At 42.0% G+C, this 27901-nt stretch overlaps 1 protein-coding gene across 7 annotated transcripts in view; it reads left to right on the top strand.

The window, feature by feature from the left end:
• The window catches only part of ZC3H7B (zinc finger CCCH-type containing 7B), a 624860-nt gene that overhangs the window by 143801 nt on the left and 453158 nt on the right, over positions 1-27901 (top strand). For all 7 annotated transcript variants that reach the window (XM_077452416.1, XM_077452411.1, XM_077452410.1 and 4 more), the window contains one exon: positions 25919-26171. In XM_077452416.1, coding sequence (XP_077308542.1) covers positions 25919-26171 — 253 coding nt within the window. The remainder of the gene's footprint in view (positions 1-25918; positions 26172-27901) is intronic.

Below are 27901 nucleotides of genomic sequence, written 5' to 3'. Positions count from 1 at the left end.
AATAAGTTTACTGGCAGGGTGCTGTCGCAGGTCCAGGATTGTGGGTCAACCTGAGTGTTCCCCAGTTCCTGAAGGTTTTCTTTAAGGTCTCGGAGCCTACCGTGAAGGGCGAAGATTGGGTTTTTTATCTCTGATAAAACCCTGCTGTGAGGATAAGGTAGGAGAGATTTTCTCAGGAATCTCTTTCCATGTATTGTGTTGTCATGCTTCCACTCTCCTCTCCTCCTAAGCCAGCTCAGACCCTCGGGTAAGAGAAAGGGGGGTCCAGGGGTCAAGTCCTGGGTTAAAAAGTGTGGGAACTCCCACCCAAGATCCACTCCCCCACCAAAAAAAGAAAAAAAATGATACGCTCATATGCATGAACACTTCAAAAGTGGCATTTTTCATCCAATTTTCATATTGAGTGTATGAAGCTTAACTATTAGTACATAAAAAAAAATCCTCAATAAACATAAATACGGTAATTCTCTGAATAATCGTCATTCATTCAGTTGTGCTTCCATGCAAATGAACATCATGCTCTGATCTTTATTGGGGAATGTTATTTTGTATATAGTGTTTATGTGGTGAGTTTACACTTTTCATTGAACAGAGTTTGGATAACACAGGGTTAAAAGGAAAGGTCATAAATGAACTGCACATTATCTGGACAGAATGCTTAGGGAGATAGTGATGTGTTCCTGCTTAGGAGATGTATGTTAGCTTGGGGGGCGGCAAACTCTGCAGGGCTCCAACACACACACTCGCTGCTATTCCAACCCTTCACATATTTCCACATAATCTTCCCTCCTGGCATTAAACTTTGCCAGGTATTGTGCTCAGCTTACCACCCCAAACTGATATTCCTCCCTCAGCTCACCTCTCCCTGCATGTCCTGTGAGCAGAATAGCTGTGCTCCTCCTCTGGGTTCTCTCATCATATGGCACTGAAGATAGAGGAGGGGGGATTCAGCGGGACACACAGAGCAAGTATGCAGGAGATTGGGGTGGGGGGGGGGGCGATATGAGGAGACAGAAAATCAGGAGGGGCCGGCGGGGAGGAGCGCATCATGAGAGGTCTGTCTAAATACAATCTCTTAGCAGCAGGGATCTGATCTACCCAGCAGCTAGCTGTGATTGACAGGTAGATTGATGAGGAAGCTGTCATGGGGCCCCCTACTGCCAATCCATGAATGGTCAGTCCACCCCTGATGTGCGGCACTTACTATTGCGAGCTGTGTCGGCGGCTGCTGGTGTAGCACCTGCCACACAGTTTGCATACTTCAAAGTCTTGCAGGATGCTGCTGCTAATAGGAACTGAGTTCCTGTTGTGGAAAAAGTACAGGAACTCCGTTCCCATGCGTTCCCACAGGACTTGAGCCCTGGGGGGGGAGGGGGGTCTGATCCCTTCCTGGGCCCCCAGATTGTTTTTTTTTTCCTGATTGATGCCAGCCAGCTGCCTTATTCTTTTGGGGGAAAAAAGAAAAGAATAAAAATTTTGTTTTTGGGCAGACCGTGGCCGCTCGCTGGAGAGGAGGATTTAACCCCCCCCCTGCCATGATGCAGGAAGTGTGTTGTGCACTGAGAGAAGCTGCTGCCTGGCAGTGGAGGGACAGAGCAGAGATTGGCTGGTCAGGTTGGTGACACAGGCATTGGTTGGCTGGTCAGGTTGGTGACACAGGCATTTCCCTTTTGAAAACATTGTACTGTATAGCTAGGATTAATAGCAGTTATTGTACTGTACTATAGCCTAGCAAGTTTTACTTTCTTTTGCTGGTAGTGCCTCTGCTGCAATTAGTGTATCTCAGTCCATTAACCCTTTAATGTCTGCTCCACTATTTTGGTGGAGCACATTTTAAGTCACGCCAATTCATTGAAAAATGTGGACTTCTAAGTGTTAACCACTTGACCACTGGGCACTTAAACACCCTTAATAACCAGACCAATTTTCAGCTTTCGGTGCTCACATTTTGAATGACAATTACTCAGTCATGCAACACTGGACCTATATGAAATTTTTGTCCTTTTTTTCACACAAATAGAGCTTTCTTTTGGTGGTATTTAATCACCGCTCGGTTTTTTATTTTTTGCGCTATAAAAAAAAATACAGAAAATTCTGTAAAAAAAAAAAAAGATTTTTTCTTTGTTTCTGTTATAAAATTTAGCAGATTAGTAATTTTTTCTTAATAAATTTTGGCCAAAATTTATACTACTGCATATCTTTGGTAAAAATAAGTACAAATTGGTGGCTATTATTTGGGCTTTGTGAAAGTTATAGAATCCACAAGCTATGGTGCCAATATCTGAAAATTGATCACACCTGAAGTACTGACGGCCTATTTGAATTCTTGAGACCCTAACATGCCAGAAAAGTACAAATACCCCCCAAATGACCACTTTTTGGAAAGAAGACATTCCAAGGTATTTAGTAAGAGGCATGATGAGTTTTTTGAAGTTGTCACTTTTTCCCACAATTCTTTACAAAATCAAGATTTTTTTAACTTTTTTTTTTTTTTCACAAAATTGTCATATCAGTTTTTCTCACACACAGCATATGCATACCACAAATTACACCCCAAAACACATTCTGCTATTACTCCCGTGTACGGTGATACCGCATGTGTGAGACTTTTACACAGTGTGGCCACATACAGAGGCCTAACATGCAGAGGCCTAACATGCAGGGAGCGCCATCAGGCGTTCTGGAGCACCCAGGACAATTCTGACATTTCTCTCCTACATGTAAAAATCATCATTTATTTGCTAGAAAATTACATAGAATCCCAAAACATTATATATGTTTGGAAAAAAAGTTTTGTGCTTAAAAAAAAAAAAACACACTGTAAAGTTAGCCCAATTTTTGCATAATGTGAAAGATGAAGTTACGCTGAGTAAATAGATACCTAACATGTCACTCTTCAAAATTGCACACGCTTGTGGAATGGCGCCAAACGTCGCTACTTAAAAATCCCCATAGGCGACGATTAATTTTTTTTTTACTGGTTATATGTTTTGAGTTACAGAGGAGGTCTAGGGCTAGAATTATTGCTCTCGCTCTAACGTTCGCAGCGATACCTCACATGTGTGGTTTGAACACCGTTTTCATATGTGGACGGGACTTACGTATGCGTTCGCTTCTGCATGCAAGCACATGGGGACAGGGGCGCTTTAAAAAAAAAATATATATTTTTTTTTTATTGTTCATTTTACTTTATTTTAGTTTGACATGTTTTCCCCAAAAATACATTTTTTGTTCACTTTTATTCCTATTACAAGGAATGTAAACATCCCTTGTAATAGGAATATGACATGACAGGTCCTCTTTACAGTGAGATATGGGGTCAATAAGACCCCGCATCTCACCTCTAAGCTGGGAAGCCTGAAAAAAAATAAAATTAAAAAAAATAAGATTCTGGCTTTGATCGTATTGGCGAGTCAGTAGAAGCACCGGAGGGCGGCGGGAGGGGGGGGGATGTCTATGGCTGAGTATTGCAGGGTATCACCGACTATGGCTGGGTATCACCGAGTATGACTGGGTATCTGAGTATGGCGTTGCAGAGTATTGCGTTGCAGAGCATTGCAGGGTGTTGCAGGGTATTGGCGGGTGTTGCAGAGTGTTGTTGCAGGGTATGGCAAGGTATGATGGGGCTAATTTTCGGTGAGCAGCGATGTGGGCACTGCAGATGCAGCCCACATCGCTGCTGACACCGATCTCTTCCCCCTCCACTGTACCGATCGGTACAGAGAGGGGGAGGGAGGAACCGGCGTCCTAACATGACGCCGGTTTGCTTACAAGTGATCGCTCCGTCAAATGACTGAGTAATCACGTGGTAAACGGCCGCGATGAGCGGCCGTTTACCGTGATGCGCCGGGTCCACAGATGCTCTCGAGTGCGCGCCCCAGAGCAGAATTCTGGGAGGACGTTAAATGATGGCCTCCCTGAGTTAAACAACCGCCCTGTAGCCATCATTCGGCTATGGGCCGGTTGTTAAGTGGTTAAGGAACAGTTTGTGAGATACCTGAAATTCTGCCTGATCAGCAGGCCCGGCAATGGGCTGGTGTATCTGACGCACTATGTCTCACAGATGATATGAAAGACTCTATCGTTTTAAGCCTTATGGCTTATACCTGGACTAGTGCAGTCTCGCAATTCCGTGGCTGAAATATTGATTAGCCGAAGCACCATGTGAAAACTCTTAGCCAATTTATGTCCCTTTCTGGGGTATAGCTATTTAGAGTGGATAAGTACATCCAAAAGGGTAAAGCTCTCTTTACCAGTAAAAGGAGGTTCAAACATTTCTCCTTTAATTGTGCTGCCTCTCCTATGCCAGGGGCATCTGCCTTTAGGCAGTCTTGATGGTCTCAATCGTCAGGTCCCCAAAGGCAGCGCCAGGATCTTTGGGGCGAAAGCCCATAAGGCAGAATGCTAAAGCCTTCTCATGAAGGAGCACCCCCACTTGTTTAGGTGAGGGGAAAGGTCCTGCGAGTCTGTCTGGCAGGAACAATGTCAAGAGCAGAGGGATTTCTGCAGTTTTTTTTTCTCTAGGTTACGACTAGAGTTCCAGGAGCATGGATGGCTGACGGCTTTGATCTGAGCATCCAGGTCCCTTTTTGGGTGCAGCCTGTGGGGTCCTTGGGCTGCTGATGTGGCAGTCTCTACGTAAGAGTTTCCGTCTCCTCAGAGAATGTCCCTAAGGATCCAGAAAAATAAATACGTCTTTTTCTGGCTCTGGATCAGCTGTTATCCTAGTCGGTAATATCAGACCTTGGATCAAACCTTTTAAGGTTCCAGAACTAAACAAAGATATAAGACCCATTCTAGATCTCGAAGATCTGAATCGGCACTTAAACATCTGATCCTTTCATAATTCGATCAGTTGTCCATCCTGCAAGGAGGGGAGTTGCATATCTCCATGAAGGTATTCTTACACAAAATGAGAATCAGTTCAATTGTAGGACTAATTCAACTTATCGGGACAAAGGAAAATTCCTTCATTCGGCTGCAGGAGATTTTTAGGAGAAATGGTGGCCTCCTTCAAGGCCGTCCCTTATGCGCAGTTTACTCAATGTCGTCTTCAAGACGCCATCCTGTCGGTCTGGAATAAAGAAGATTCAGGCCTTGTTTCCAATACGCTTGGCTCCCGACGTAGGTCAGAGCCTAAATTGATGGTTATCCAGCAAGAGGGAAAATCTTTATCCTGGAAGGTGTTAACAGATGCCAGCCTTCTAGGCTGGGGAGCAGCCCTGGAAGAAGATGATGTCCAGGGGAGATGGTCCAGGTTAGAGGACCTTGCCTATAAACTTTTTTTTGGAAATTTCAGGCAGTACATCTGACCCCAAGAATCTTGGCTGTCAGACTACAGGACTATCCTGACAGGATTCAGTCTGACAGGGCCACGGTGGTGGCTTACATCGATCACCAGTGGAGGCACGAGAAGTCGTGCAACCCAAAATGAGAGGTGAATAATGTTCTAGCTTTGGCAGAACACAACACTCCTTGCCTATCAGCAAGTCAAATTTTTTAGGCGTACTACTTGAGACGCCAAAAATTATTTCCGGGAGAATGATCTCTTCACCCGACATCTTCCTAGCAATATGTCAGAAGATGGGGTATTCCGGACATGGACCTATTTGCGTCCAAATTCATTAACAAGGTCGACCACTTCATGTGGTACAAGAGGTCCACTAGCAGGCGGAACAGACGCATTGGTCTTCCCAGGGGATCAGTTTTCTCTGATCTATGCATTTCCTCCAGTTCTGCTACTTCCATGCCTTCTCTGCAGGAACAAAAGGAGATGATTCTGGTGGGTCCCAAAAGATCATAAAGTTGGCAGTAGGAGTCCTTTGGACTCTGCCATTATAGCCAGACCTTCTCACACAAGGTCCGGTATTTCATTCTACCTTACGGACAAAAAGTTTAACAGGTTTGACTGTTGAATCCCACTCTATAAAAGATTGTGGGTGATCTCCTTCGGTAGTGTCTACTTTGACTAATGCTATAGGAAGCTGGCTTCCAGAGTCACTTACTTTAGACTCTGGAAGGCATTTGTTTCTTGGATTGGATCTGGGGGTTGGCACCCCAGGAAGTATATCAATAGGCAGGATTCTTGATTCCTGCATATGGAATCTGAAATGAAGCTGGCCTTGACTTCTATCAAGAGCCAGATCCAGGCCTTGTTAGTGTTTGTTCCTATGGCTTCTTGCTTCCCACTCTTGCTGCGTAGCTCATTCAGGGGGGTAACACGGTTTATTCCCCCCTATAAAGGCACCTCTAAATCCTTGGGATTTAAAATTGGTCTTATCGGCTTTGTTGAATCGGCCATTTGATCCTTTTACGAGAAGTTCCCTTGGTTCTTTGACAGGAAAGATAATCTTTTCTGCTTACTATTTCTTCTGCTAGAAAAGTATCGGAACTAACGGCACTGTCTTGCAAGAGCCATATTTCATCATGCATAAGGATAAGGTGGTTTTATGTCCTCATCCTGAATTCTTACCAAAGGTTTTTATTTAAACTAAAATATTATTCTTAAAATTATTATTCTTAAAATATTATTTTTCCCCAGAGCCTTAATCTGGGGAAGAGAAAACATTACATTCTCTTGATGTAGTAAGAGTGATCAGAGTCTATTTAAAGGTGACTGCTTAGGTTCACAAAACAAAGGTTTTATATGTACTTCCAGAGGGTCCATGATGTTGGATAAGCGTTGTCAAGATCCATGATTTTCCAAATGGATTTGTCAAAGTGATCAAGCTTCAGCTTAAAGAAGAAAATTCTTCTTTCTCATATTAAGAGCACACTCATCCAGGGTGACTAGTGCCTCTTTGGTGATGCATCATCAGGCCTCAATGGCTCAGATCTGTAAGGCCGCGACTTGGTCTTCGGTTCATACGTTTATCCGATTTTATCAAATTGATATTAAGGGTCATGAGGATATTGCCTTTGGGCACAGCATATACTGCAGGCTGCAGTATGAGTCCTCTGGCCTTCTGTTTTTTTGTTCTGTCTCCCCCCTTCAGTTGCCATTGCTATGGAACATCCCATATAGTTGTTACTATGGCACTGTGTCCCCTGATGTAAGCAAAGAAAATAGGATTTTTAAATGGCTTACCTGTAAAATCCTTTTCTTTGCTGTACATCAGGGGACACAGAGGTCCCTCCCTTCTTCTTATACACTTATATTGCTTGGCTACAAAACTGAGGACTCCCAGTAGTAGGAGGGGTTATATGGGGGAAGTTCACGCCTTAAGGGGCATGCCAGTGTCCTGCACCTGATGGTTCGATATAACCCATATAGTTATTACTATGGCTCTGTGTCCCCTGATGTACTTCAAAGAAAAGGATTTTACAGGTAAGCTGTTTTTAAAAATCCTATTTTGTGTGAAAAAAGATGTATACATTTATTGTTTGGGTACAGTGTTGTGTAACTGCGCAATTATCAGTTACAGTGCATTTAAAAAAGTATTCATACTCCTTAGAAAATTTTCACATTTTGTCATGTTACAACCAAAAATTTTAAATGAATTTTATTGGGATTTTATGTGTTAGACCAACAAAAAGTGGCATATACAGTGCCTTGCGAAAGTATTCGGCCCCCTTGAACTTTTGAATCTTTTGCCACATTTCAGGCTTCAAATATAGATATAAAATTTTTATTTTTTGTGAAGAATCGCCAACAAGTGGGACACAATTGTGAAGTGGAACGAAATCTATTGGATAATTTAAACTTTTTTAGCAAGTAAAAAACTGAAAAGTGGTGCGTGCAAAATTATTCGGCCCCTTTACTTTCAGTGCAGCAAACTCACTCCAGAAGTTCAGCGAGAATCTCTGAATGATCCAATGTTGTCCTAAATGACTGATGGCGATAAATAGAATCCACCTGTGTGTAATCAAGTCTCTGTATAAATGCACCTGCTCTGTGATAGTCTCAGGGTTCTGTTGAAAGCGCAGAGAGCATCATGAAGACCAAGGAACACACCAGGCAGGTCCGTAATACTGTTGTGGAGAAGTTTAAAGCCGGATTTGGATACAAAAAGATTTCCCAAGCTTTAAACATCCCAAGGAGCACTGCGCAAGCGATCATTTTGAAATGGAAGGAGTATCAGACCACTGCAAATCTACCAAGACCTGACCGTCCCTCTAAACTTTCAGCTCAGACAAGGAGAAGACCGATCAGAGATGCAGCCAAGAGACCCATGATCACTCTGGATGAACTGCAGAGAACTACAGCTGAGGTGGGAAGAGTCTGTCCATAGGACAACAATCAGTCGTACACTGCACAAATCTGGCCTTTATGGAAGAGTGGCAAGAAGAAAGCCATTTCTCAAAGATATCCATAAAAAGTCTCGTCTAAAGTTTGCCACAAGCCACCTGGGAGACACACCAAACATGTGGAAGAAGGTGTTCTGGTCAGATGAAACCAAAATCGAACTTTTTGCCCACAATGCAAAACGATATGTTTGGTGTAAAAGCAACGCAGCTCATCACCCTCAACACACCATCCCCACTGTCAAACATGGTGGTGGCAGCATCATGGTTTGGGCCCCCTTTTCTTCAGCAGGGACAGGGAAGATGGTTAAAATTGAGGGGAAGATGGATGCAGCCAAATACAGGACCATTCTGGATGAAAACCTGTTGGAGTCTGCAAAAGAACTGAAACTGGGACGGAGATTTATCTTCCAACAAGACAATGATCCCAAACATACAGCAAAATCTACAAAGGAATGGTTCACAAATAAACATATCCAGGTGTTAGAATGGCCAAGTCAAAGTCCAGACCTGAATCCAATCGAGAATCCGTTTGTGAACAGCAGTTTTCAGCTCTTTCCACACTCTCCATCCAACCTCACTGAGCTCGAGCTGCTTTGCAAGGAAGAATGGGCAAGAATTTCAGTCTCTCGATGTGCAAAACTGATAGAGACATACCCCAAGCGACTTGCAGCTGTAATCGCAGCAAAAGGTGGCTCTACATAGTATTAATGCAAGGGGGCCTAATAATTTTGCACGCCCCACTTTTCATTTTTTTATTGGTTAAAAAAGTTTCAAAAATCCAATAGATTTCGTTCCACTTCACAATTGTGTCCCACTTGTTGATGATTCTTCACAAAAAATTAAAATTTTATATCTTTGTTTGAAGCCTGAAATGTGGCAAAAGGTTGAAAAGTTCAAGGGGGCCGAATACTTTCGCAAGGCACTGTAATTGTGAAGTGGATAGAAAAGGATTAATGGTTTTCCAAATTGTTGACAAATATTGGAAACGTGTGACCTTCATTTGTATTCGGCTCCCTTTACTCTGATGCCCCTAACTAAAATTGCCCTCAGAAGTCACCTAATTAGTAGATGGAGTCCACTTGTGTGTAATTTAATCGCAGTATAACTACAACTGTTCTGTGACGTCCTCAGAGGTTTGTTAGAGAACCTTGATGAACAAACATCATCATGAAAGCCAAGGAACACACCAGACAGGCCAGGAACAAAGTTGTAGAGAAGTTAAAAGCGGGGTTAGGTTTATATATAAAAAAATAAAAAATAATCCCAAGCTTTGAACATCTCACGGAGCACTGTTCAATCCATTGGTAGAAAATCTACCAAGATATGGGCGTCCACCTAAACTGACAGGCTGGGCAAGGAGAGCATTAACCGCTCACCATAGCTGTACCAGGTGCGATGGCAGGCACGTGCCACCGGTGGCTCGTGTGTGCTGCAGGAGCTAGCCTGCAGGTCGGGCAGACTCTGTGGCAGAATGGGAAACTGCCTTTGTAAACCAGGCAAAACCCCATTCTGACAGGCGACATGACGGGAATCTGTTTCCAGTGATCATGAACAGTGCCCTCTGTCATCCCTGGCAGCCCATCCCCTCTACAGATATAACACACCTAGGGAACAACTTTAACCCCTTTGATCACCCCCTAGTGTAAACCCTTGCCCTGCCAGTGACATTTACAGTTATAAGTGGCCATTTATAGCTCAATCGCTGTATAAGTGTCAATGTTCCGAAAAAAGTGCCTGATCTGTCCGATACAATGTCAGTCCCGGTAAAAATCGTGAATCGCAGCCATTACTAATAAAAATGCCATAAATAAAAAAAATATATATATAATATAGTAATATCATTGGCTCTCGTGGCAGATGCGTTTGTCAGTGATTCAAGGCAGTCGGGAACTATATTTAAGGGCATGGTAGCCCATTTTTATTAAAAAGGCAAATAAAAATTTGTAACACACAGGTTTCCCACGCAGGGGTTCTTCTCCAGTAAGCACACAGAAAATGCTAGCCCACCTGTCTTTTAGCAGTACCTCTGTCCTTTATCCTGGTCACACAGACCACAGGATTCCTCAATGTGGATGGCTTCACTTTAGCACCCACAGCTCCTTTCTGGCCTTAGTCCTTAGGCCGTTGCACTGCCTCTTGCAGTCGCATGTTCTGGCTGCCTCCTGAAGCCCCTCTGACTCCTGGAGACCTTCTGTCTCTCTGGGTGTGGAGCGGTCTCCAACTGGGAGCCTTGAGGTCTTCCAGTACCCTCATAAGTGCTGTGCTCACCTGAGCACACACCCTGCTGGTGATGTACAAAGTCTGGACACAGGGTTGGAGATCCCGTCCCACCCAAGACACTGGAATCTCCAAACTACAGAGCCCCATGACCTAATACCAAAACCTGGAGAAAGCTGTGAAAGTCCATATGTATGCTCTGTAGCCTTGCACCAAGCAAATGTGCATATCCTGTGTCCGCCAAACTATGTTTACCTTGAGATATATATGTATGTGTTTGTTAAAAAAATATACATTTTTCTTTTCTGATGGGATTGCTGCACAAAATATCTTTATTGAAAAAAAAATAAAAAGACATCAACACAATTCTAGATCACACTCTTCCTCAGAGAATCATGCCTATCTAATGATCATAAATGTAGTAGTGTGTGTATGTGTGTGTGTGTGTATATAATGTCACTTATGATCAATTAAAGCGAACAACCAGTTTATCTGGAATCAGACAATCAAAGTCAGTTTATCATCAAGATTAGATTTACTGTGATCTTGGAATCAAAGATCACATGTGGGTATGCAAATAATGCTCACACCTTGTAGGAAATGGGAATCAAGAGTCCTAAAAACAAATTGACAAATTATCAATTACCACAAAATAAAATATTGATGTGAATCAAAATGCATATGAAAATTGAATAAGAAAATAAAAGAACTATCATTGTGCAGTCATCTGCGTGCATCTGTGTGACCCGGACACATGAGATATGCATAGAATCACACAAATGACCCATGTCACACAAGTAAACGGGTAATATAAGCACTCATGAGTGTAAAACGCTTATAAATAAATTTGATTCATTAAGCATACAAATTCATTGAATGACTCCTCAAAAATTCAAATAAATAAGTATAAAATAAAATAAGTTCAAAGCCAGAATTTAACCCTCTCGGCTGGAGAGTATCCAGCCGATGAATCCAGCTAACTTCTCTCTTTCTTAGAGCCATATCCCTGTCTCCCCATGTCTATTTTTAGAAATGCTGTCAATTACCATGAATCTTAACTGTGACTCTGTGTGTCCTTGCTCCACAAAATGTCTAGCTAGGGGAAGCTTCACCAGTTTGTGCCTGATTGAATACTTTTGACGGGCTATACCCTTTTTCACATAAGATTAATAAGAAACACTGGTCTATTTTACACAGTGCTTACCCTTTGGAAAAAGGAAAAAGCTTCTCTCATCTCCTTAGAGGTTATATTCCAAATAGAGAACATAACACTTGCCAATAGTCTTATGTGGTGTATATTATTAAATGCCCCTGTGGTCGCCTTTTATGTAGGGGAACCACACAGGAAGTTAAAGCCCGTATAGCCGTCATAAGTATTCAATCAAGGACAAACTGGACAAAGCTTCACTTATTTTCGAGCAAGGACACAGTGTCAGTTAAGATTTATGGTAATTGACAGCATTTCTAAGAATAGACATGGGGGAGACCGGGAAATGGCTCTAAGGAAGAGAGAAGTTAGCTGGATTCATCGGCTGGATACTCTCCAGCCGAGAGGGTTAATTTCTGGCTTTGACTTCTTTCTTTGAATTTTTGATGAATCATTCAATGAATTTGTATGCTTAGTGAATCGTCATATTTATTTATAAGTGTTTTAAATTCATGAGTGCTTATATTACCTGTTTACTTGTGTGGTATGGGTTGTTTGTGTGATTCTATGAAGTATAAAACGAGAGCGCACACGCCAGCCCTAGTGTATTAACGTTTATTAAAAGTAACCAATGCTAAAAAACAGGTATTGCACTCACAGATTGCCAATGCGTGAAGTCACTCACGGCCAGGGGGAGAATCTCTCTGCGTACGCACTGACTCCTGGAACACACAACGAACTGTTACCGTGACAACATGTTTCGGAGGCGTGGCCTCCTTCAGGTGACGCCCTGTGATCTGTTAGTGACTTAAATATGTAAGTACCCTACCGCCCCTCCTCGCTAGCAGCCAGTTACAAAAAGCATCAAATGGTGGGCAGAGAGCATGCCTAAGGACAAGTCTAACTAATAGAGGGAGCAATTTAGTAACAGTGAAGAACACACATTAAACAATTGTAGTTTTACAATGGTATTTCGGATGATCATAAAAGAATATATATATATATCATAATGCAGCAAGTATTGCTATACGAATCTTAGATTAAAATAGTGATAATAAAATTATAATAAAAAATGATGCATTTATATAGAATACGAGCGGAATGAAAAAATGCACACTACAGGATCTCATCAAGAATAAAACTACATATATATTATTAAAAGAAAAAATTAAAAAATAGTAATAAATTCACAATTATAATATTCTAAGAAAAAAAATTCTTTTAAATAATTAATAGAAAATTATAAAAATTTAATTAAATAAATATATACATTTTCCATATATGTATATATTTTGTTAGAACAGACATTACATGACTACCAGACTGTACATACATCACATAAGGGTACCTATTTCTAACTCCTCATTTAACCCTTCCGGTGCCTTACTGTTTAACGTGAAAATCCAAAAAGATTCTCGTTTACACAGTCGGGCAAAACGTTCGCCTTCTGGAATGGACATTGGTATAGCTTCTATGCCAAAAAGTTCAAGCCCCTTAGTGCTACCTTCATGTTTGTGTTTAAAATGGCGTGGTACACTGTGCTTCTCAATCTTCTTTTCTATAAATCTCCTATGCTCACCAAAACGGGTCCTCATTTCACGTACCGTCCTACCTTCATAGTGGAACCCGTATGGGCACTTCAAACCGTAGACCACAAGCTGCGTACTACAGCATATAAATTGCTTGATCTGGAACATGCGACCATCCTTTCAATTAAATGTTTTTAGTCCGTGTGTGATAAATCTACATGCTTTACGTTTTTTGCTCTTACATCTGAAACTACTTATGATGTTAAAGACTTGGGGTATATTATGCATTTTTGATGTTTTTTTTGTGTTTTTTAGATGGCAAGGGGCAATGATACTCTTCACATTTTTTGCTCGTCTAAACACACCCTGAAGTTTCTTGGGGAGGATTTTTCCCAGTGTTTTGTTCTGCCCCAAAATTGGCCAATGTTTTTGGACAGCTTTTTTGATGGCCCAATGTTGGCCATTAAGCTCCCTAGCGGTAATCCCGAGTCTGGCTCTGGCTGGGATTTCAGCACCATAAGCGTTAACCCGAGCCAGAATCGGGATCGCATCTTTGGATACAGGGAGGACACAGGGAGAGTTACTTACCTTGTCCCCTGGATCCACCGATGTCCTCCGCACTGTGTGATTGAGCTGTCCTCTGCTCGATTCACACAGTGCCCCAGTGCCGCACTGGAGCGGAGATCGGCGCCAAATTCAAAAAAGTTAAAACGCACAAAACACACACAGTACTTTAATCTTACAGATTACATTACTGTATAAAAAAATTACACACCCTTTTGTCCCTAGTGATCTGTCCAGTGCCCTGCATGCACTTTTATATTTTAAATACTGTTTTTTCTGCCTGGAATTTGGAGATTGCCCATAGCAACCAAAAAGAGTCCCTTTATGTCAAAAGTGATTTTAGACCAACTAGAAAACAGCAATAATTATAATCACTTGCAGAATTGAGCGATAGCGATTTGTGGGGAAATTCGTCATCAAACACTAAATCTTATGACCGCGACAATTTTGCAAATGAGCAAATTTCAGTGTTTTTGGATTTGATTACATTATTGAATAATTTTTATTTATTATATTATAAACTTTATCATACCCAGGATGTCTGCTAGACTCTGGTATGAACAGATTTAAGAGAGTTATTCCTAAGAATTACAGGACTACAATATAAAACGTCAAATTTCCATGCAAAATAATTGTACCGCTTTTAGCACCTGAAACCAGAACTAATCATACCGCCAGGGAGGGTAAAGGTCGTAATGAAAGCGATATCTTGCTGGTCCTTTGCCCATATAGTTTCAATCTTATTCTTATCAGGGATTCCATTCCTGTAACGATCCTTTGCCTTTTTAATATGGCTTTCCTCATATCCCTTTTCTAAGAATTTCATGGATAATATAGCCGCCTAAGCCTCATAATCCTTAATGCTACTGCAGTTTCTACGTAATCTGCTGAACTGACCATGAGGTATAATTTCTTTCCATCTAGGATGGTGACAACTCTTGTGATGTAAATAAGAGTTGCTGGCAGTTTCCTTAAAATGTGTTTTGGACGTGATGTCGCTATTTTTGTCACTACTGAGCTCCAGGTCCAAAAACACTAAGACATTTGCATCCACTACATGGGTAAAATGGATACCGAAACTGTTGTTACAGTATAAAACAAATTAATTGACAGTTTCAGGTAACCCATCCCAGATAAGTATGTCATCAATATACCTCCCGTAATACACTAAGTCTTTGGCAAATGGGTTGTGTTGCCAGATACAAAATTTCTCCCAGTATCCCATGAACAGATTTGCATAGCAGGGTGCAAAATGTGCTCCCATTGCTGTGCCCGCTATCTGCCTATAGAATTTGTCCTGGAAACAGAAATAATTTCTTTCCAGATCAAACTGGATACATTGACATATGAACTTAGACTGATTTGGGTTCATATATTCTGCTTCAGATAGAAAATGCTCAACCGCCCTTAATCCACCCTTGTGGGGAATTGACGTATAGAGCGAGCTAACATCTAGAGATAACCAAAAGTATCTTGATTCCCACTTATATTGCTGTAGGGTCTCTAACGCATGCGCAGAGTCTTTTATATATGCAGGGAGAGAGATCACAAGAGGTTGTAAAAATGCATCTACATATTGGGAAACTCTGCTTGTAATACCATCTATACTGGCCATGATAGGTCTGCCAGGTGGACATATTGGGTCCTTATGGACCTTTGGTGTATGATAAAAATATGGCGTTTTAAAATAATTTGTTAGGAAGAAGTGTTTTTCTGATTTCTGTATCAATCCTTGGGCAAGAGCTTCATTCATCAGTTTTGTAAGTTCCTCTTTATATTCTGACAGGGGGTCATTTGGGAGTATTTCATAGGTGGCACTATCCGATAGGAGTCTATATCAGTGATGGCGAACCTTGGCACCCCAGATGTTTTGGAACTACATTTCCCAAGATGCTCATGCACTCAGCAGTGTAGTTGAGCATCATGGGAAATGTAATTCCAAAACATCTGGGGTGCCAAGGTTCGCCATCACTGGTCTATATGCTTCCTTCAGATATTCCTCCCTATCCTGAATGACACTACCACCTCCTTTATTCGCCGTACGGATTACCAAGTTGCCATTTTCTTTGAATGCCAATAAAGCATCTCTTTCTTGCTTGGATAAATTATGCATGTTCATTTTTCCATGTTGTGCCTCACATATTTTCTTGAAGTCTGTATACACCTTAGCACAAAATGTTTTAATAAATTCATTTTTCACATGGTGTGGGTAAAATGTCGACTAAGGGGGAATGTAGATTCAATTATCCATTAGCATATGGTGTTGATATAAACATTTCCATCTCTGTTACCCCCTCCAATAATAGTTCCTCAAGAATATTAATGGCCTCTTCCTCTGCTTTATTGCTCGTAATATGGTCACAGGTTGCTTCCGGCACGCTTACTTGTTCCTTCTGAGTGCTAGTAGGCATTACCGTAACCATATTCTCATCTTTCTTTGTTTTTTCCTCTGTTTTTAAACCAAAAAAAGCCTCACCGTAATATCTTGAATATATTTATGTAGGTCCTTAAATAACTTGAATAAATTGTCATTGCTACTTGGAGGAAAGTTTAAGCCTTTCTGTAAAAGGCTGATCTCACTCTCTGCCAATATATGTGACGAGAGATTGATGATTTTCACTGTGGACTTCAGTTCTCTCTTTCCTCTCTGATACTCTTGTTTCTTCTCCCTCCAACCCCTCCTCTAGTTCCTCTCCTTCTGTTATTTTACTTTTCTCGGATAGAGGAGGGGGAAGCACTAAAAAAATACCAATCATCTCACCAGTTTGTTCAATCCTGCCATCCCTTGATCCTACCTGGTCAGGGGGACTGCTACCAACTGCACCTCCTGTTAGTGTATTCATATCCATGGTAGCATCCACCAACAAGGGTGACCTCAATGCATCAAATGCATTAGAGGTAGGAATACTAATGTTGTATCCATCTTCCTTTTCCCCATATCTACTTGGGATCAAGGGACCATTCAATACAGGCATAAGCTGCTGTGAGTTTTTTGTTGTACTCTGTACTGGTCTCTGATTTACATTTCTTGTACTCTGACTACTCCCAGATTTTGTTATTTTTTTGGCTCACTTCCCTATTTTTATTTTTATTTCTATCTCCATATTCCTCTTTATCTTTTGTTGTATAACTTCCTCTTCTATCTTTATACTTGGCCTGGAGCCTACTATTTTTGTGCCCACTTGATGGTGGTTTTGGTGTGGTTTTGGTGTGGTTTTGGTGTGTGCCTTGCGGAACCCTTAAGCCGCGTACACACAGGCGGACTGTCTGGCCAACTTAGTCCGTCGAAACACATTTCAGCAGACAGTCCGCTCGTGTGTGGGCTTCAGCGGACTTTTTCAGCGTGCAGTCTGGCGGACTAAGTATTTCGGAATTTCCGTAATATTATCCGTTATACTTTGGTTTCAGCGGACAATCCGCTCATGAGTAGGCTAGTTCAACGGACTAAGTATGGCGCATGCTCAGAAAGGATTTACACGGCGAAAGGTTGCATTGCTGTGTATTGGACTTCCTATTTCTAGTGCTGTACACGTCATCGCGCAAGCTTTCGACGGACTGTTTGTGCATCCGTGTGTGGTCAAGTCCGTTCCATTCGAAAGTAGGACGGACTGTCCGTCGGATTGTCTGACGGACTAAGTTGGCCATACAGTCCGCCCGTGTGTACGCGGCTTTACTGTCTAGGGATATAGATTGTCAGGGCCCAGGAAGATTGGACCTGTGGGAATCAGAGGCTTTCTTTATATTTCTTACCCAAGGGGTCACTATTAGGATTACCATGCTTTTGTGGTGGATGGCCCGGGGCCTTTTGCTTAGAATAGCTTTTGTTGTTGTTATTGTTGTTAATACCTTTTTTAGAATGCCCCCTAAGATGGACTACTTGATCATTATGTTTCTGTCTCTTCGGGGACAATGGGCCCTGTATTTCATTCACATGTGGTTTTGATCTTTATTGAACCGACACTTACTCCATTTAAAAATGGTTCCTTTTTCATAATCTTATATCTCTAGCAAATTTTAGTTTATTTGCAATAAGATTATCCTCAAACGTGGCACTTTTGGTATTAAGAAGATCCCTACACTTTTGGTAACTAGGGACTTGATGGTACTTCTCCAGTGATGTCAATATCGCGCTCAAATCATTTTGACTTGCAGTTAGCATTCTATCTCTCTGCATGCATATAATTTCCATCCATTGTGCAGTGCATAATGTGGAGACTTTATCCCAAGTACTCTGTAGGTCTGGCTCAAGGAAGTCGCATCTCTTTATTTCGCAGCCCCCTTGGAGCAAGATCCTCAGTCAGATATTGTTTGAGAAATTTAATATCCCACCATAGATATGTCTGCCACTCAGTGAACTTCTGAAAGAGGTGCAACACCCGGAGTGGAGTGAATATATTTATTACAAGATGCACCCTATTGAACTATGTGGGGTGGGGACAGCGCCTATCTTGATTCAGGTTATACATATGCATATCGCATGTATGGGGTCACACAAATGCACCGATGCACGCAGATGATTGCACAATGATTTATATTTTTTTTCTTATTCAATTTTCATATGTATTTTGATTCACGTCAATAGTTTATTTTGGGGTAATTGATTATTTGTTAATTTTGTTTTTAGGAGCCTTGAGTCCTATATCCTACAAGGTGTGAGCATTATTTGCGTACCCGCATGTGACCTTTGATTTCAAGAGCACAGTAAATCTAATCTTGATGATGCACTATGAGACTTTGTCTGATTCCAGATAAATTGGTTGTTCGTGTTAATTATTAGTGGACTATATAAACACTACTACATTTATGATTATTAGATGGGCATGATTGCCAGGACCCGAAAGAGCATTAGGCCGGGCCAGAGAGACGGCGGCGGGGCCGTACTGGGGGAGGGTGAGGGTGCGAGCCGAGTGGTCTTGACTGACCGTCAAAAAAAAGAAAAGAAAAAAGGGCGGCACAGTGGTGTAGTGGTTAGCACTCTCCTAGCAGTAAAAGGGGTTGCTGGTTCAAATCCCAACCACGACACTACCTGCCTGGAGTTTGCATGTTCTCCCTGTGCCTTCGTGGGTTTCCTCCGATTTCCTCCCACACTCCAAAGACCTGGAGGTAGGTTAATTGGCTTCTGGCTAAAATTGGCCCTAGTATATGACTGGGGGCCTTGGATTGTGGGCTCCTTGAGGGTAGGGACCAATGTGAGTGTGCAATGTACAGGGATAGGGGTAGACACTCACTCATGTTGAACTGGATGGACCAGTGTCTTTATTCAACCTTACGAACTATGAAACTATGATTCTCTGAGGAGGGGCACGACCTATAATAGCCCGAAAACGTTTATATCATGTATGCCTCATTTTAAGGATGTCGTGTTGATGTCTTTTTGATGGATTTTGTGCAGCAATCCCAGCTGAAATTTTTCTAGATCGAAGCCCGTGGGAAGGCTTGATTGCTAAGCACAAACCACTGTGACTGATGTGCACCTCACCCTTGGATTAATATAAATAAAAAAGGACATTGATTTTGTTTTTGGTAGAACCTTGCACGACTGCGCAATTGTCAGTTAAATCACCGCAGTTACGTTTCGCAAAAAAAAAAAAAAGACATGGTCATTTAATTAGGGCTGCAACTAACGATTATTTTCATAATCGATTAGTTGGCCGCTTATTGTTTCGATTAATCGGTTAATAACCTTAAAAAATAGTTTTGCTGCATTTTTACATAATTTTTGGCCCAATTTGTTGGGCAGATTAAAAAAACACAAATTGCCGCAAAAACGCACTATTGCATGCTTTTCTGCAGCTTCTCCATTGAAGTATATTGAACCAAAAAAACAAAATAGCGCCGTTTTGCGTTAACAAGTCCTCGTCTTTTCCAAATACGCAGCAGCTGAAAAAATCATGGATGTGAACGTGTCCCATAGGAAACCATGTAAATTAACTGTAGTGCGTTTCTGCAAAAAGCACCCAAAAAACAGAGGTGTGACCCAGGCCTGAGATGTTTAGTAACATAATGGAGTTAAAAAAACTAAAATTGGTGCAAAAAGAGAAAATAGCTACTGTAAGGGGTTGATTTTTTGCTATGGGACAGTGAAAGTATTATTTACAGTAGCGATTTGCTCTTTTTGTACTACAAAGGGCTAATTTTAGTTTTTTTTTCTAACCCCATTATGTTAGTGGCCGATTAATCGATTATGAAAATAGTAATCGATTAATTTCATAATCGATTAGTTGTTTCGGCCCTACATTTAATCCTTCCAGGGCTGAAGTTACATAGTTACGTAGTTAGTCAGGTTGAAAAAAGTCCATCCAGTTCAACCACAAAAAAAAAAAAATGGTATCATACAATCCCATATACCCAATTCTATACCCACAGTTGATCCAGAGGAAAAACCCAACACAGCATGATCCAATTTGCTGAAGCAGGGGAAAATATTCCTTCCTGATCCTCCGAGAGGCAATCGGATTTTCCTCGGATCAACTTTACCTATAAATATTAGTACCCAGTTATATTATGTACACTAACGAAATAATCCAGGCCTTTCTTAAAGCAATCTACTGAGCTGGCCAGAACCGCCTCTGCAGGGAGTCTATTCCACATTTTCACAGCTCTTACTGTGAAGAAACCTTTCTGTATTTGGAGATGAAATCTCTTTTCCTCTAGATGTAAAGAGTTCCCCCTTGTCCTCTTTGTTGACTGTAAAGTGAATAACTCAACACCATTTTCACTATATGGACCCCTTATATATTTGTACATGTTAATCATATCCCCCCTTAATCTCCTCTTACCAAGACTGAATAAATTCAGTTCCTCTAATCTTTCTTCATAGCTGAGCTCCTCCATGCCTCTTATCAGTTTGGTTGCCCTTCTCTGCACGTTCTTCAGTTCCCTGATATCCTTTTTGAGAACTGGTGCCCAAAACCGAACTGCATATTCCAGATGAGGTCTTACTAATGATTTGAACAGGGGCAAAATGATATATGTCCATACCTCTCCTAATACAAGAAAGCACTTTGCTCGCTTTGCAAACCACAGCTTGGCATTGCATGCTATTGTTGAGCTTATGATCTACCAAAACCCCCATATCCTTCTCCACTATGGATTCCCCCAGTTGTACTCTCCCCCTAGAATGTATGATGCATGCATATTCTTAGCCCCCAAGTGCATAACTTTACATTTATCAACATTAAACCTCATCTGCCACAGTCGCCCAATAAGACATTGAGGTCGGCTTGTAAATTGGAGACATCCTGTAAGGACATTATTCCACTGCATAGCTTGGTGTCATCTGCAAAGACGGAAATGTTACTCTTGATCCCAGACCCAATATCATTTATAAAGATATTAAAAAGTAAGGGTCCCAGCACTGAACCTTGGGGTACACCACTGATAACCTTAGACCATTCAGAGTAAGAATCATTAAGCACTACTCTCTGAATTCTGTCTTTTAGCCAGTTTTCTATCCATTTACAAACTGATATTTCTAAACCTGTAGACTTTACCTTACACATGAGCTGTGTGTGTGGAACTGTATCGAACGCTTTTGCAAAATCCAAGTATACCACGTCCACCTCCACCCCTCTGTTCAAGGCTTTACTTGCCTCCTCATAAAAATAAATCGGGTTTGTCTGACAACTTCTGTCTTTCATGAATCCATGCTGTCTGTTGCTTAAAATATTTTTTTCCTGCAAGAACCCGTTTATGTGGTCTTTTAATTTATATTAATCTCTCCAGTATCTTCCCAACTATAGAAGTTAAACTAACAGGTCTATAGTTACTTGGTAAAGACTTTGTTCCCTTTTTAAATGTAGGCACCACATTGGCCCTGCGCCAATCCACTGTTACTATTCCTGTCATTGAGTCCCTAAAAATTAGATACAACGGCTCTGAAATTACAGAGCTCAATTCTTTTAGGATCCATGGGTGGATGCCGTCAGGTCCAGGTGCTTTATCCACCTTTATTCTGTCCAAATATTTCTGGACCATATCACTTTTGAGCCATTGTGGATTTGGGGCTGTGTCATTACCACCCCCCATTATGGACATGAGCTCCCCCATGCTGCGTTGTATACACAGAGCTTAAGAAAGTAAGTATTTAATAAATTAGCCTTCTCTTTGTCCCCAGTCACCCACTCCAGATTATTTTGTTAAGGGCCTACATGCTCAGACTTGACCTTTTTACTATTAATATATTTGAAGTGGTTAATCAGAGAAGCAGCCAAGATGCCTGTAATAACTCTGGAGGAGCTGCAGAGATCCACAGCTCAGGTGGGAGAATCTGTCCATAGGACAACTATTAGTTGTGCACTCACAAATCTGGCCTTTATGGAAGAGTGGCAAGAAGAAAGCCATTGTTGAAAGAAAGTCATAAGAAGTCCCATTTGCAGTTTGCGAGATGCCTTGTGGGGGACACAGCAAACATATGGAAGATGGTGTTCTGGTCAAATGAGACCAAAATTAAACTTTTTGACTCAAAACCAAAACTTATGTGTGGCAGGAAACTAACACTGCACATTACCCTAAACACATCATCCCCACTGTGAAACATGGTGGTGGCAGCATCATGTTGTGGGGATATTTTTTTTCAGCAGTGACAGGAAAGCTGGTCAGAGTTGATGGGAAGATAGATGGAGCCAAATACATGGCAGTCTTAGAAGAAAATCTGTTAGTCTGTCAAAGACTTGAGACTGGAGGCGGAGATTCACCTTCCAGCAGGACAAAGACCCCAAACATACAACCTGGGCTACAATGGAAAGGTTTAGATCAAAGCATATTCATGTGTTAGAATGATCCATACCTAAATCCAATTGAGAATCTGTGGCAAGACTTGTAAAAATTGCTGTTCACAAATGCTCTTGATCCAATCTGACAGAGCTTGAGCTATTTTGCAAAGAGAGGGCAAAAATGTCACTCTCTCTGGATGTGCAAAGCTGGTAGAGACTTACCCAAAAAGGCTTTCATCTGTAATTGCAGTGAAAGGGAGTTCTACAAAGTATTGACTCGGGGGCTGAATAAGAATGCATGCCACACTTTTCAGATAGATATTTATTTGTAAAAATATTTGAAAACCATTTCATTTTCCATGTTGTGTTGGTCCATCACATAAAATCCCAATAAAATACATTTACATTTTTGGTTGCAACATGACAACATGTGGAAAATTTAATGGGGTATGATAACTTTATCAAGGCACTGTAAACTAGAGTAGTGCTTAATGGCAAAATATGGCCTGGTCACGAAGGGAGTAAAACCTGGAGCTGAGGTGTTTAAAAAGGGGACAAATTCTTTACCAAGTAACTATAGACTTGTTTAACTTCTAGAGGGAAGGGAAGAAACGGAGTGGCTAATTCATGCTCTGAATGGTCTAAGACAGTGATTCTCAACCAGGGTTCCGTGGAACCCTAGGGTTCCTCCAGAGGTTGCTAGGGGTTTCTTCATCATTGACAATTTCTGCCTCTCAGATAAGTTCCCACTGACACCATTGATCTTTTTAGCCATCTGTAAGGAGGTAATTCTTCCCAATGACCACAAGTGTAAGGACCATTCTTCCCACTGACCATCACACTAATGTATAATGAGTTGTAGATTTCTCATTTTTAGCAGGGGTTCCCTGAGACCGGAGAACTATTTCAAGGGTTCCTCCATGTTGAAAAGGTTGAGAAAGGCTGGTCTAAGGTATTAGTGGTGTATCCCAAGGTTCAGTGTTGGGAACCTCGCTTTTTTTTAAAGGTATTTATAAATGATATATAGGATCTGGGATTAAAAGTACAATTTCAGACTTTGCGCATGAAACAAAGCTATACATTGGAATAACATCCTTCCACGATGTCTCCAACTTACAAGCTGACCTCAATGCACTGTTTAATTGGGCACCTATGTGGCAAAGAGGTTTCAGGTTGATGAATGTTAATTTATGCACTTGGGGGCCGAGAATAGGCATGCATCATACATACTATGGGGAGGGAAACTGGGGGAATCAATGGTGGAGACGGATCTGGGTGTTCTAGTACATTAATAATGGCATGCATAGCCAAGCAGTGGTTTCCAAAGCAAGCAAAATCCTTTCTTGTATTAAGCAAGGTGTGGACTCCAGAGAGAGATAATTCTGCCCCTGTACAAATCATTAGTAAGACCTCATCTGGAATATAAGGAGTTCAGTTTTGGGCACCAGTTCACATAAAGGATATCGGGATCTAGAGGGTGCAGAGAAGGGCAGGGGAGGAGATGTGATCAAAGTGGAGATTTAAATACTTGTGTGGTCCATATAGTGAACGTGGTGTTCACTTTAAGGTCATCACAGAGGACAAGGGGGCACACCTTCATGTCTAGAGGAAAAGAGATTTAAAGTATAACTGAAGACAAAACTCTTTTTTTTTTCATTTTGAGTAGAGTAAAGATTGATTGGAACCCCTGTCAGTTTTCATTGTGGTCTGTCCAACCGTTGGGGAGATTCACCCTGTTTATTTGTCCTGTTTACCATTCTCATTGGAAGTGAAAGTAAAAGAAAATTACAAATTTTAGGTTGTCCCCAGAAAAGTAATGGACGGAAAATCTTCCAGTGGGGACACTAGTTCTGGTGACCTGGTGTTTTCCAAGGAATTCCCTTAATTTTTAGGGATTTCCTCTCACTTCCTGTTTGGAAATCTGCAAAATGGGACAGAGATGGCGAAAAAAAAAAATCTGACGGGTTATATCCCTCCCTTTCTCTATCCAAAAGGAAAAAGTTTTGCCTATATTTCTACTATAATCTTCAAACCTGGTAAGGCTTATTCAGTTAGGCTACTTTCACACTGAAGCGTTGGGTACATCGGCAGTATAGCGCCGTTATTTTTAGCGGCGCTTTACTGTAGTTTTTGCTGAGGTTTTTGGCCACTAGTGGGACGCTTTTACCCCCCCGTAGCGGCTGAAAAAAGGTTTAGATCGCCAGCAAAGCCCAGCTGGGCGGGGTACTTTAGGAGCGCGGTGCAAATATGCGGCTTTCAGGACTTTTTTTTTGGCATCCTGCCAGCGCACAGCTCCAGTGTGAAAGCACTTGGGCTTTCACATTGGAGTGAGAGGAGAGGCTCCTTATAGACGCTATTTTTAGTGCTATAGCGCCTGTAAAGCACCTCAGTGTGAAAGCAGCCTAAGAACTTTGAAAATGTGAAAAAAGCGGCCTCAAGAGCTGGTTCTGTCCAGCTCAGTAGATTTCTTAAAAAAAAAAAAAAAAAAAAAGTCCTGAATTCTTTCGTTAAATGTACATAACATAACTGGATACTAATCATTTTAGGTAAAGTTGATTCTTTTTTTTTTTCCTTTGTGTGCAGGCAGTCCTATTCAGGTCAATTGGGGTGCAGCAGCTGCAGGGACCGATCTGACACCCTTGAGGGTGCAAGTGCATGGCCCCAAATGCAGACAGTGTGAGTTTGGGTACATGCACCCACTGTAAGGGGTTCATTCCAAGTGTAGAACTTTAAGGACACCGCCACTTGCAAGTTCTTTGTTTTGCCCATTTTTATTAAATGAAAGTTCAGCAAATATAAACATAGGTTTCCCTCGCAGATGTTTTCGGCATTTCTTCTCCTTCAACATAAACAGCATTCAGCCCTTTTCTGGCTTTTGTACTTGCAGCACCACTGCTCCGGCCTTACACTCCAGGCCCTTGTTTGTGTTCTACAGACTGCTTACTGACCAACTTGAAGCACATAGCTGGAAGCCTCTTGCTGCACTGGCTCCCACATGGAACTCTCCTGACTCCTGGGCCAGACTTACTGTCTGCTGGGGTGGAGCCCAGAACCATGGGCTGGTGTCTACAAATAGCCCAGCACACACCTGACCAGTCAGTGTGCTGGCGATTTTCTCAAAATCGGGACCCAGGACTGGGGATTTCATCCCATCTGTATCTCCAGAAATCCCTGGGCTCCAAGTCCCAAAGTGAGATAAGAGCAGTGGAGGATGCTGGAAGGGAAGTCTAGCGCCAAGATGCGGGAGTCAATAAAGCAGAGGAGTGTTGACGATCGACCTGTCACCCACCCCCGGTCGTCGAGTTGGCGACCCCCGGTTTAAAGTATTACACGTTTACACAGTGAAATTTTGGCACTGCAAAATTTGTGTGGAGAACCAATCCAGTATAATTTCTGCCTCTTAGAAATTTTATTTAATGCTGAAAGTCTATTTCAGTTCAAAGTATTACAGATTGTGATTTATTTTGATTATAATGATTATCCGGTTTATATTCTTTCAGGCATCCAAACATGTGCCGCAGCTTATACCAGTATTGCCTCCTGGCAATCACCTGCTGTCAACATTGGGACCTGCTAGCCTTCCAGCATCATCCAGCCTGCCGCCTGCTTCTTTTGGCCTGCTGGACACACGGAAACCACTGGTGGTGCCAGCCAAATCACCTCTAAAGCCCTCTTTTGATATACACTTGGATACTCTGGACAGATTTGATTGCACACGGGAGACCTTGGACAGCCTGGACACTTTTGTAAATGGTAAGGGTTAGCAATAAAGTAAGATAAAAAAGAGGTGAAGTCTCTGGCAAAGGAGTCTTACCGGTATCTTGGGAAAGAAATAAACCTGTATTATTTGATGGCAGATGCTTGAACGTGTTTGAATTTACTGTAGTTTGTAATGTACTTTCATGTATTGCTTCAGTATAGGGCACCACTGGACACTGCTCTATATGTTAGTGATATCAATTTTGCTAGGGGTTTGATGTACTGACCTTTCTTGAGGAATTCTAGAATACCTTTTTAAGTGCCACTGCTGCCCACTGGAGGATTGGAGACCGGCAAACAATAAAACTGTAGGCCAGCCCAGAATAACCCCTCCCACTACCATGTCTCATTTATTTGCTAGTGTCCTAGGAGGATGGACATTTTCTTCTTACCTCTGCTGGGAAAAGTTTAACCTATTTTTATTTCCTAACTTTTCTTTTCTTCAATTAAATTTATTTTTTCTCTTGAATCAAGATTCTTCATTACATTGAGCTGAGCTGGCCTTAACAATTGTAGCTATTCAGAGCATTTCTTCAGCCTAGCTTTCGAGTGCCATGTCCAGACCCAGCTGGACTAAATGTAGCAGAGCTAACCTGAGAGAGTAACCTTTGGGCACTAGGTTCCACTTAAAGCAGCGTTCCACCCACTTTTACAACTTATTCTTAAAGGAATGACCACCACTCATTTTTGTATAATAATAATTTTTTCCCTTCTTGCCTTAAAGTGATTGTAAACCTTAAATTATTATTTTTTTAAATTACAAACATATACTTAACTCAACTGTGCAGTTTTGCACAGTGTGGCCCCGAACTTTGTCTTGGGTCCCCCGGCGGTGCTCACGGCTCCTTCTTGCATTGGTAAACCCCTCAGGAGAAGCGCTCTCCCTAGAGGTTACCACGCGGGTGAGCTCCCGAGTCCACATTTATGTATATAGACACAGAATACCCAACTCGGCCCTGCCCCCGGGTCATTGGATTTGATTGATAGCAGCACAGCCATATGTTCCCACTGCTGTCAATCTATCCAATCAAGAGCCAAGAACCCCAGAACCCCAGAACCCCAGGAAGACAGGAAGAGTGCTTCCCTGCCGAGGGAATGAATGGGCTCAGGTGAATAACACGGGCGAGGTGAAAAAACATGAGGGTTTACAACCCCTTTTTAAATGAAGTACCTTGTGTACTTCCATCCCAGCTTTGCGGCCCAGGGCATCATATCCTGCTGCTCCCCCCCCCCGCTGCCTTCTGGGACCTGTGTGTTCCAGAAGATGGGGCCATTGAGAAAGCGCCACAGGAAACTGGCAGTAAAGGCTCCACTGCCGGTTTCCCTTGCTTAGAATGGCGGTGTCTGCACCCGATCCGACGGACATATCGGCCTTGGGGGGGCCGACATTGTGGGCTCCCTGGACAGGTAAGTGGCCTTATTAAAAGTCAGAAGCTACAGTCGTTGCTGACTGTTAAAAAAATAAAAATAAAATTTCCCTAATCGTCTTTCAGGACAGCCACTATGAGAGATATACTCCTCCTCTTCCTCTGGAAACACTGCGCCAGCCCATAAATTCTTACTTCCCCTGCCGGACCTCAGTTATTAGTGTTTCCTCCGGCGGGGAGACACTGTGCAAGGAACCAGGCCGATCAGTCGGGGAGGCTGTGGCCATTTGTTCATTAAAGAACCCGGTTGAAAGAAGCAGGGGCTTCGTTTGGAGAAAGCTGGGTTCAAACCGTTCG

Source organism: Lithobates pipiens, unplaced genomic scaffold, assembly GCF_037356315.1.
Source record: "Lithobates pipiens isolate NorthernLeopardFrog02 unplaced genomic scaffold, aLitPip1_a1.2 Scaffold_23, whole genome shotgun sequence".
NCBI classification, from domain to species: domain Eukaryota; kingdom Metazoa; phylum Chordata; class Amphibia; order Anura; family Ranidae; genus Lithobates; species Lithobates pipiens.
Note: the sequence above shows the minus strand (reverse complement) of the source record. Positions and strands in the feature narration are given on the sequence as shown.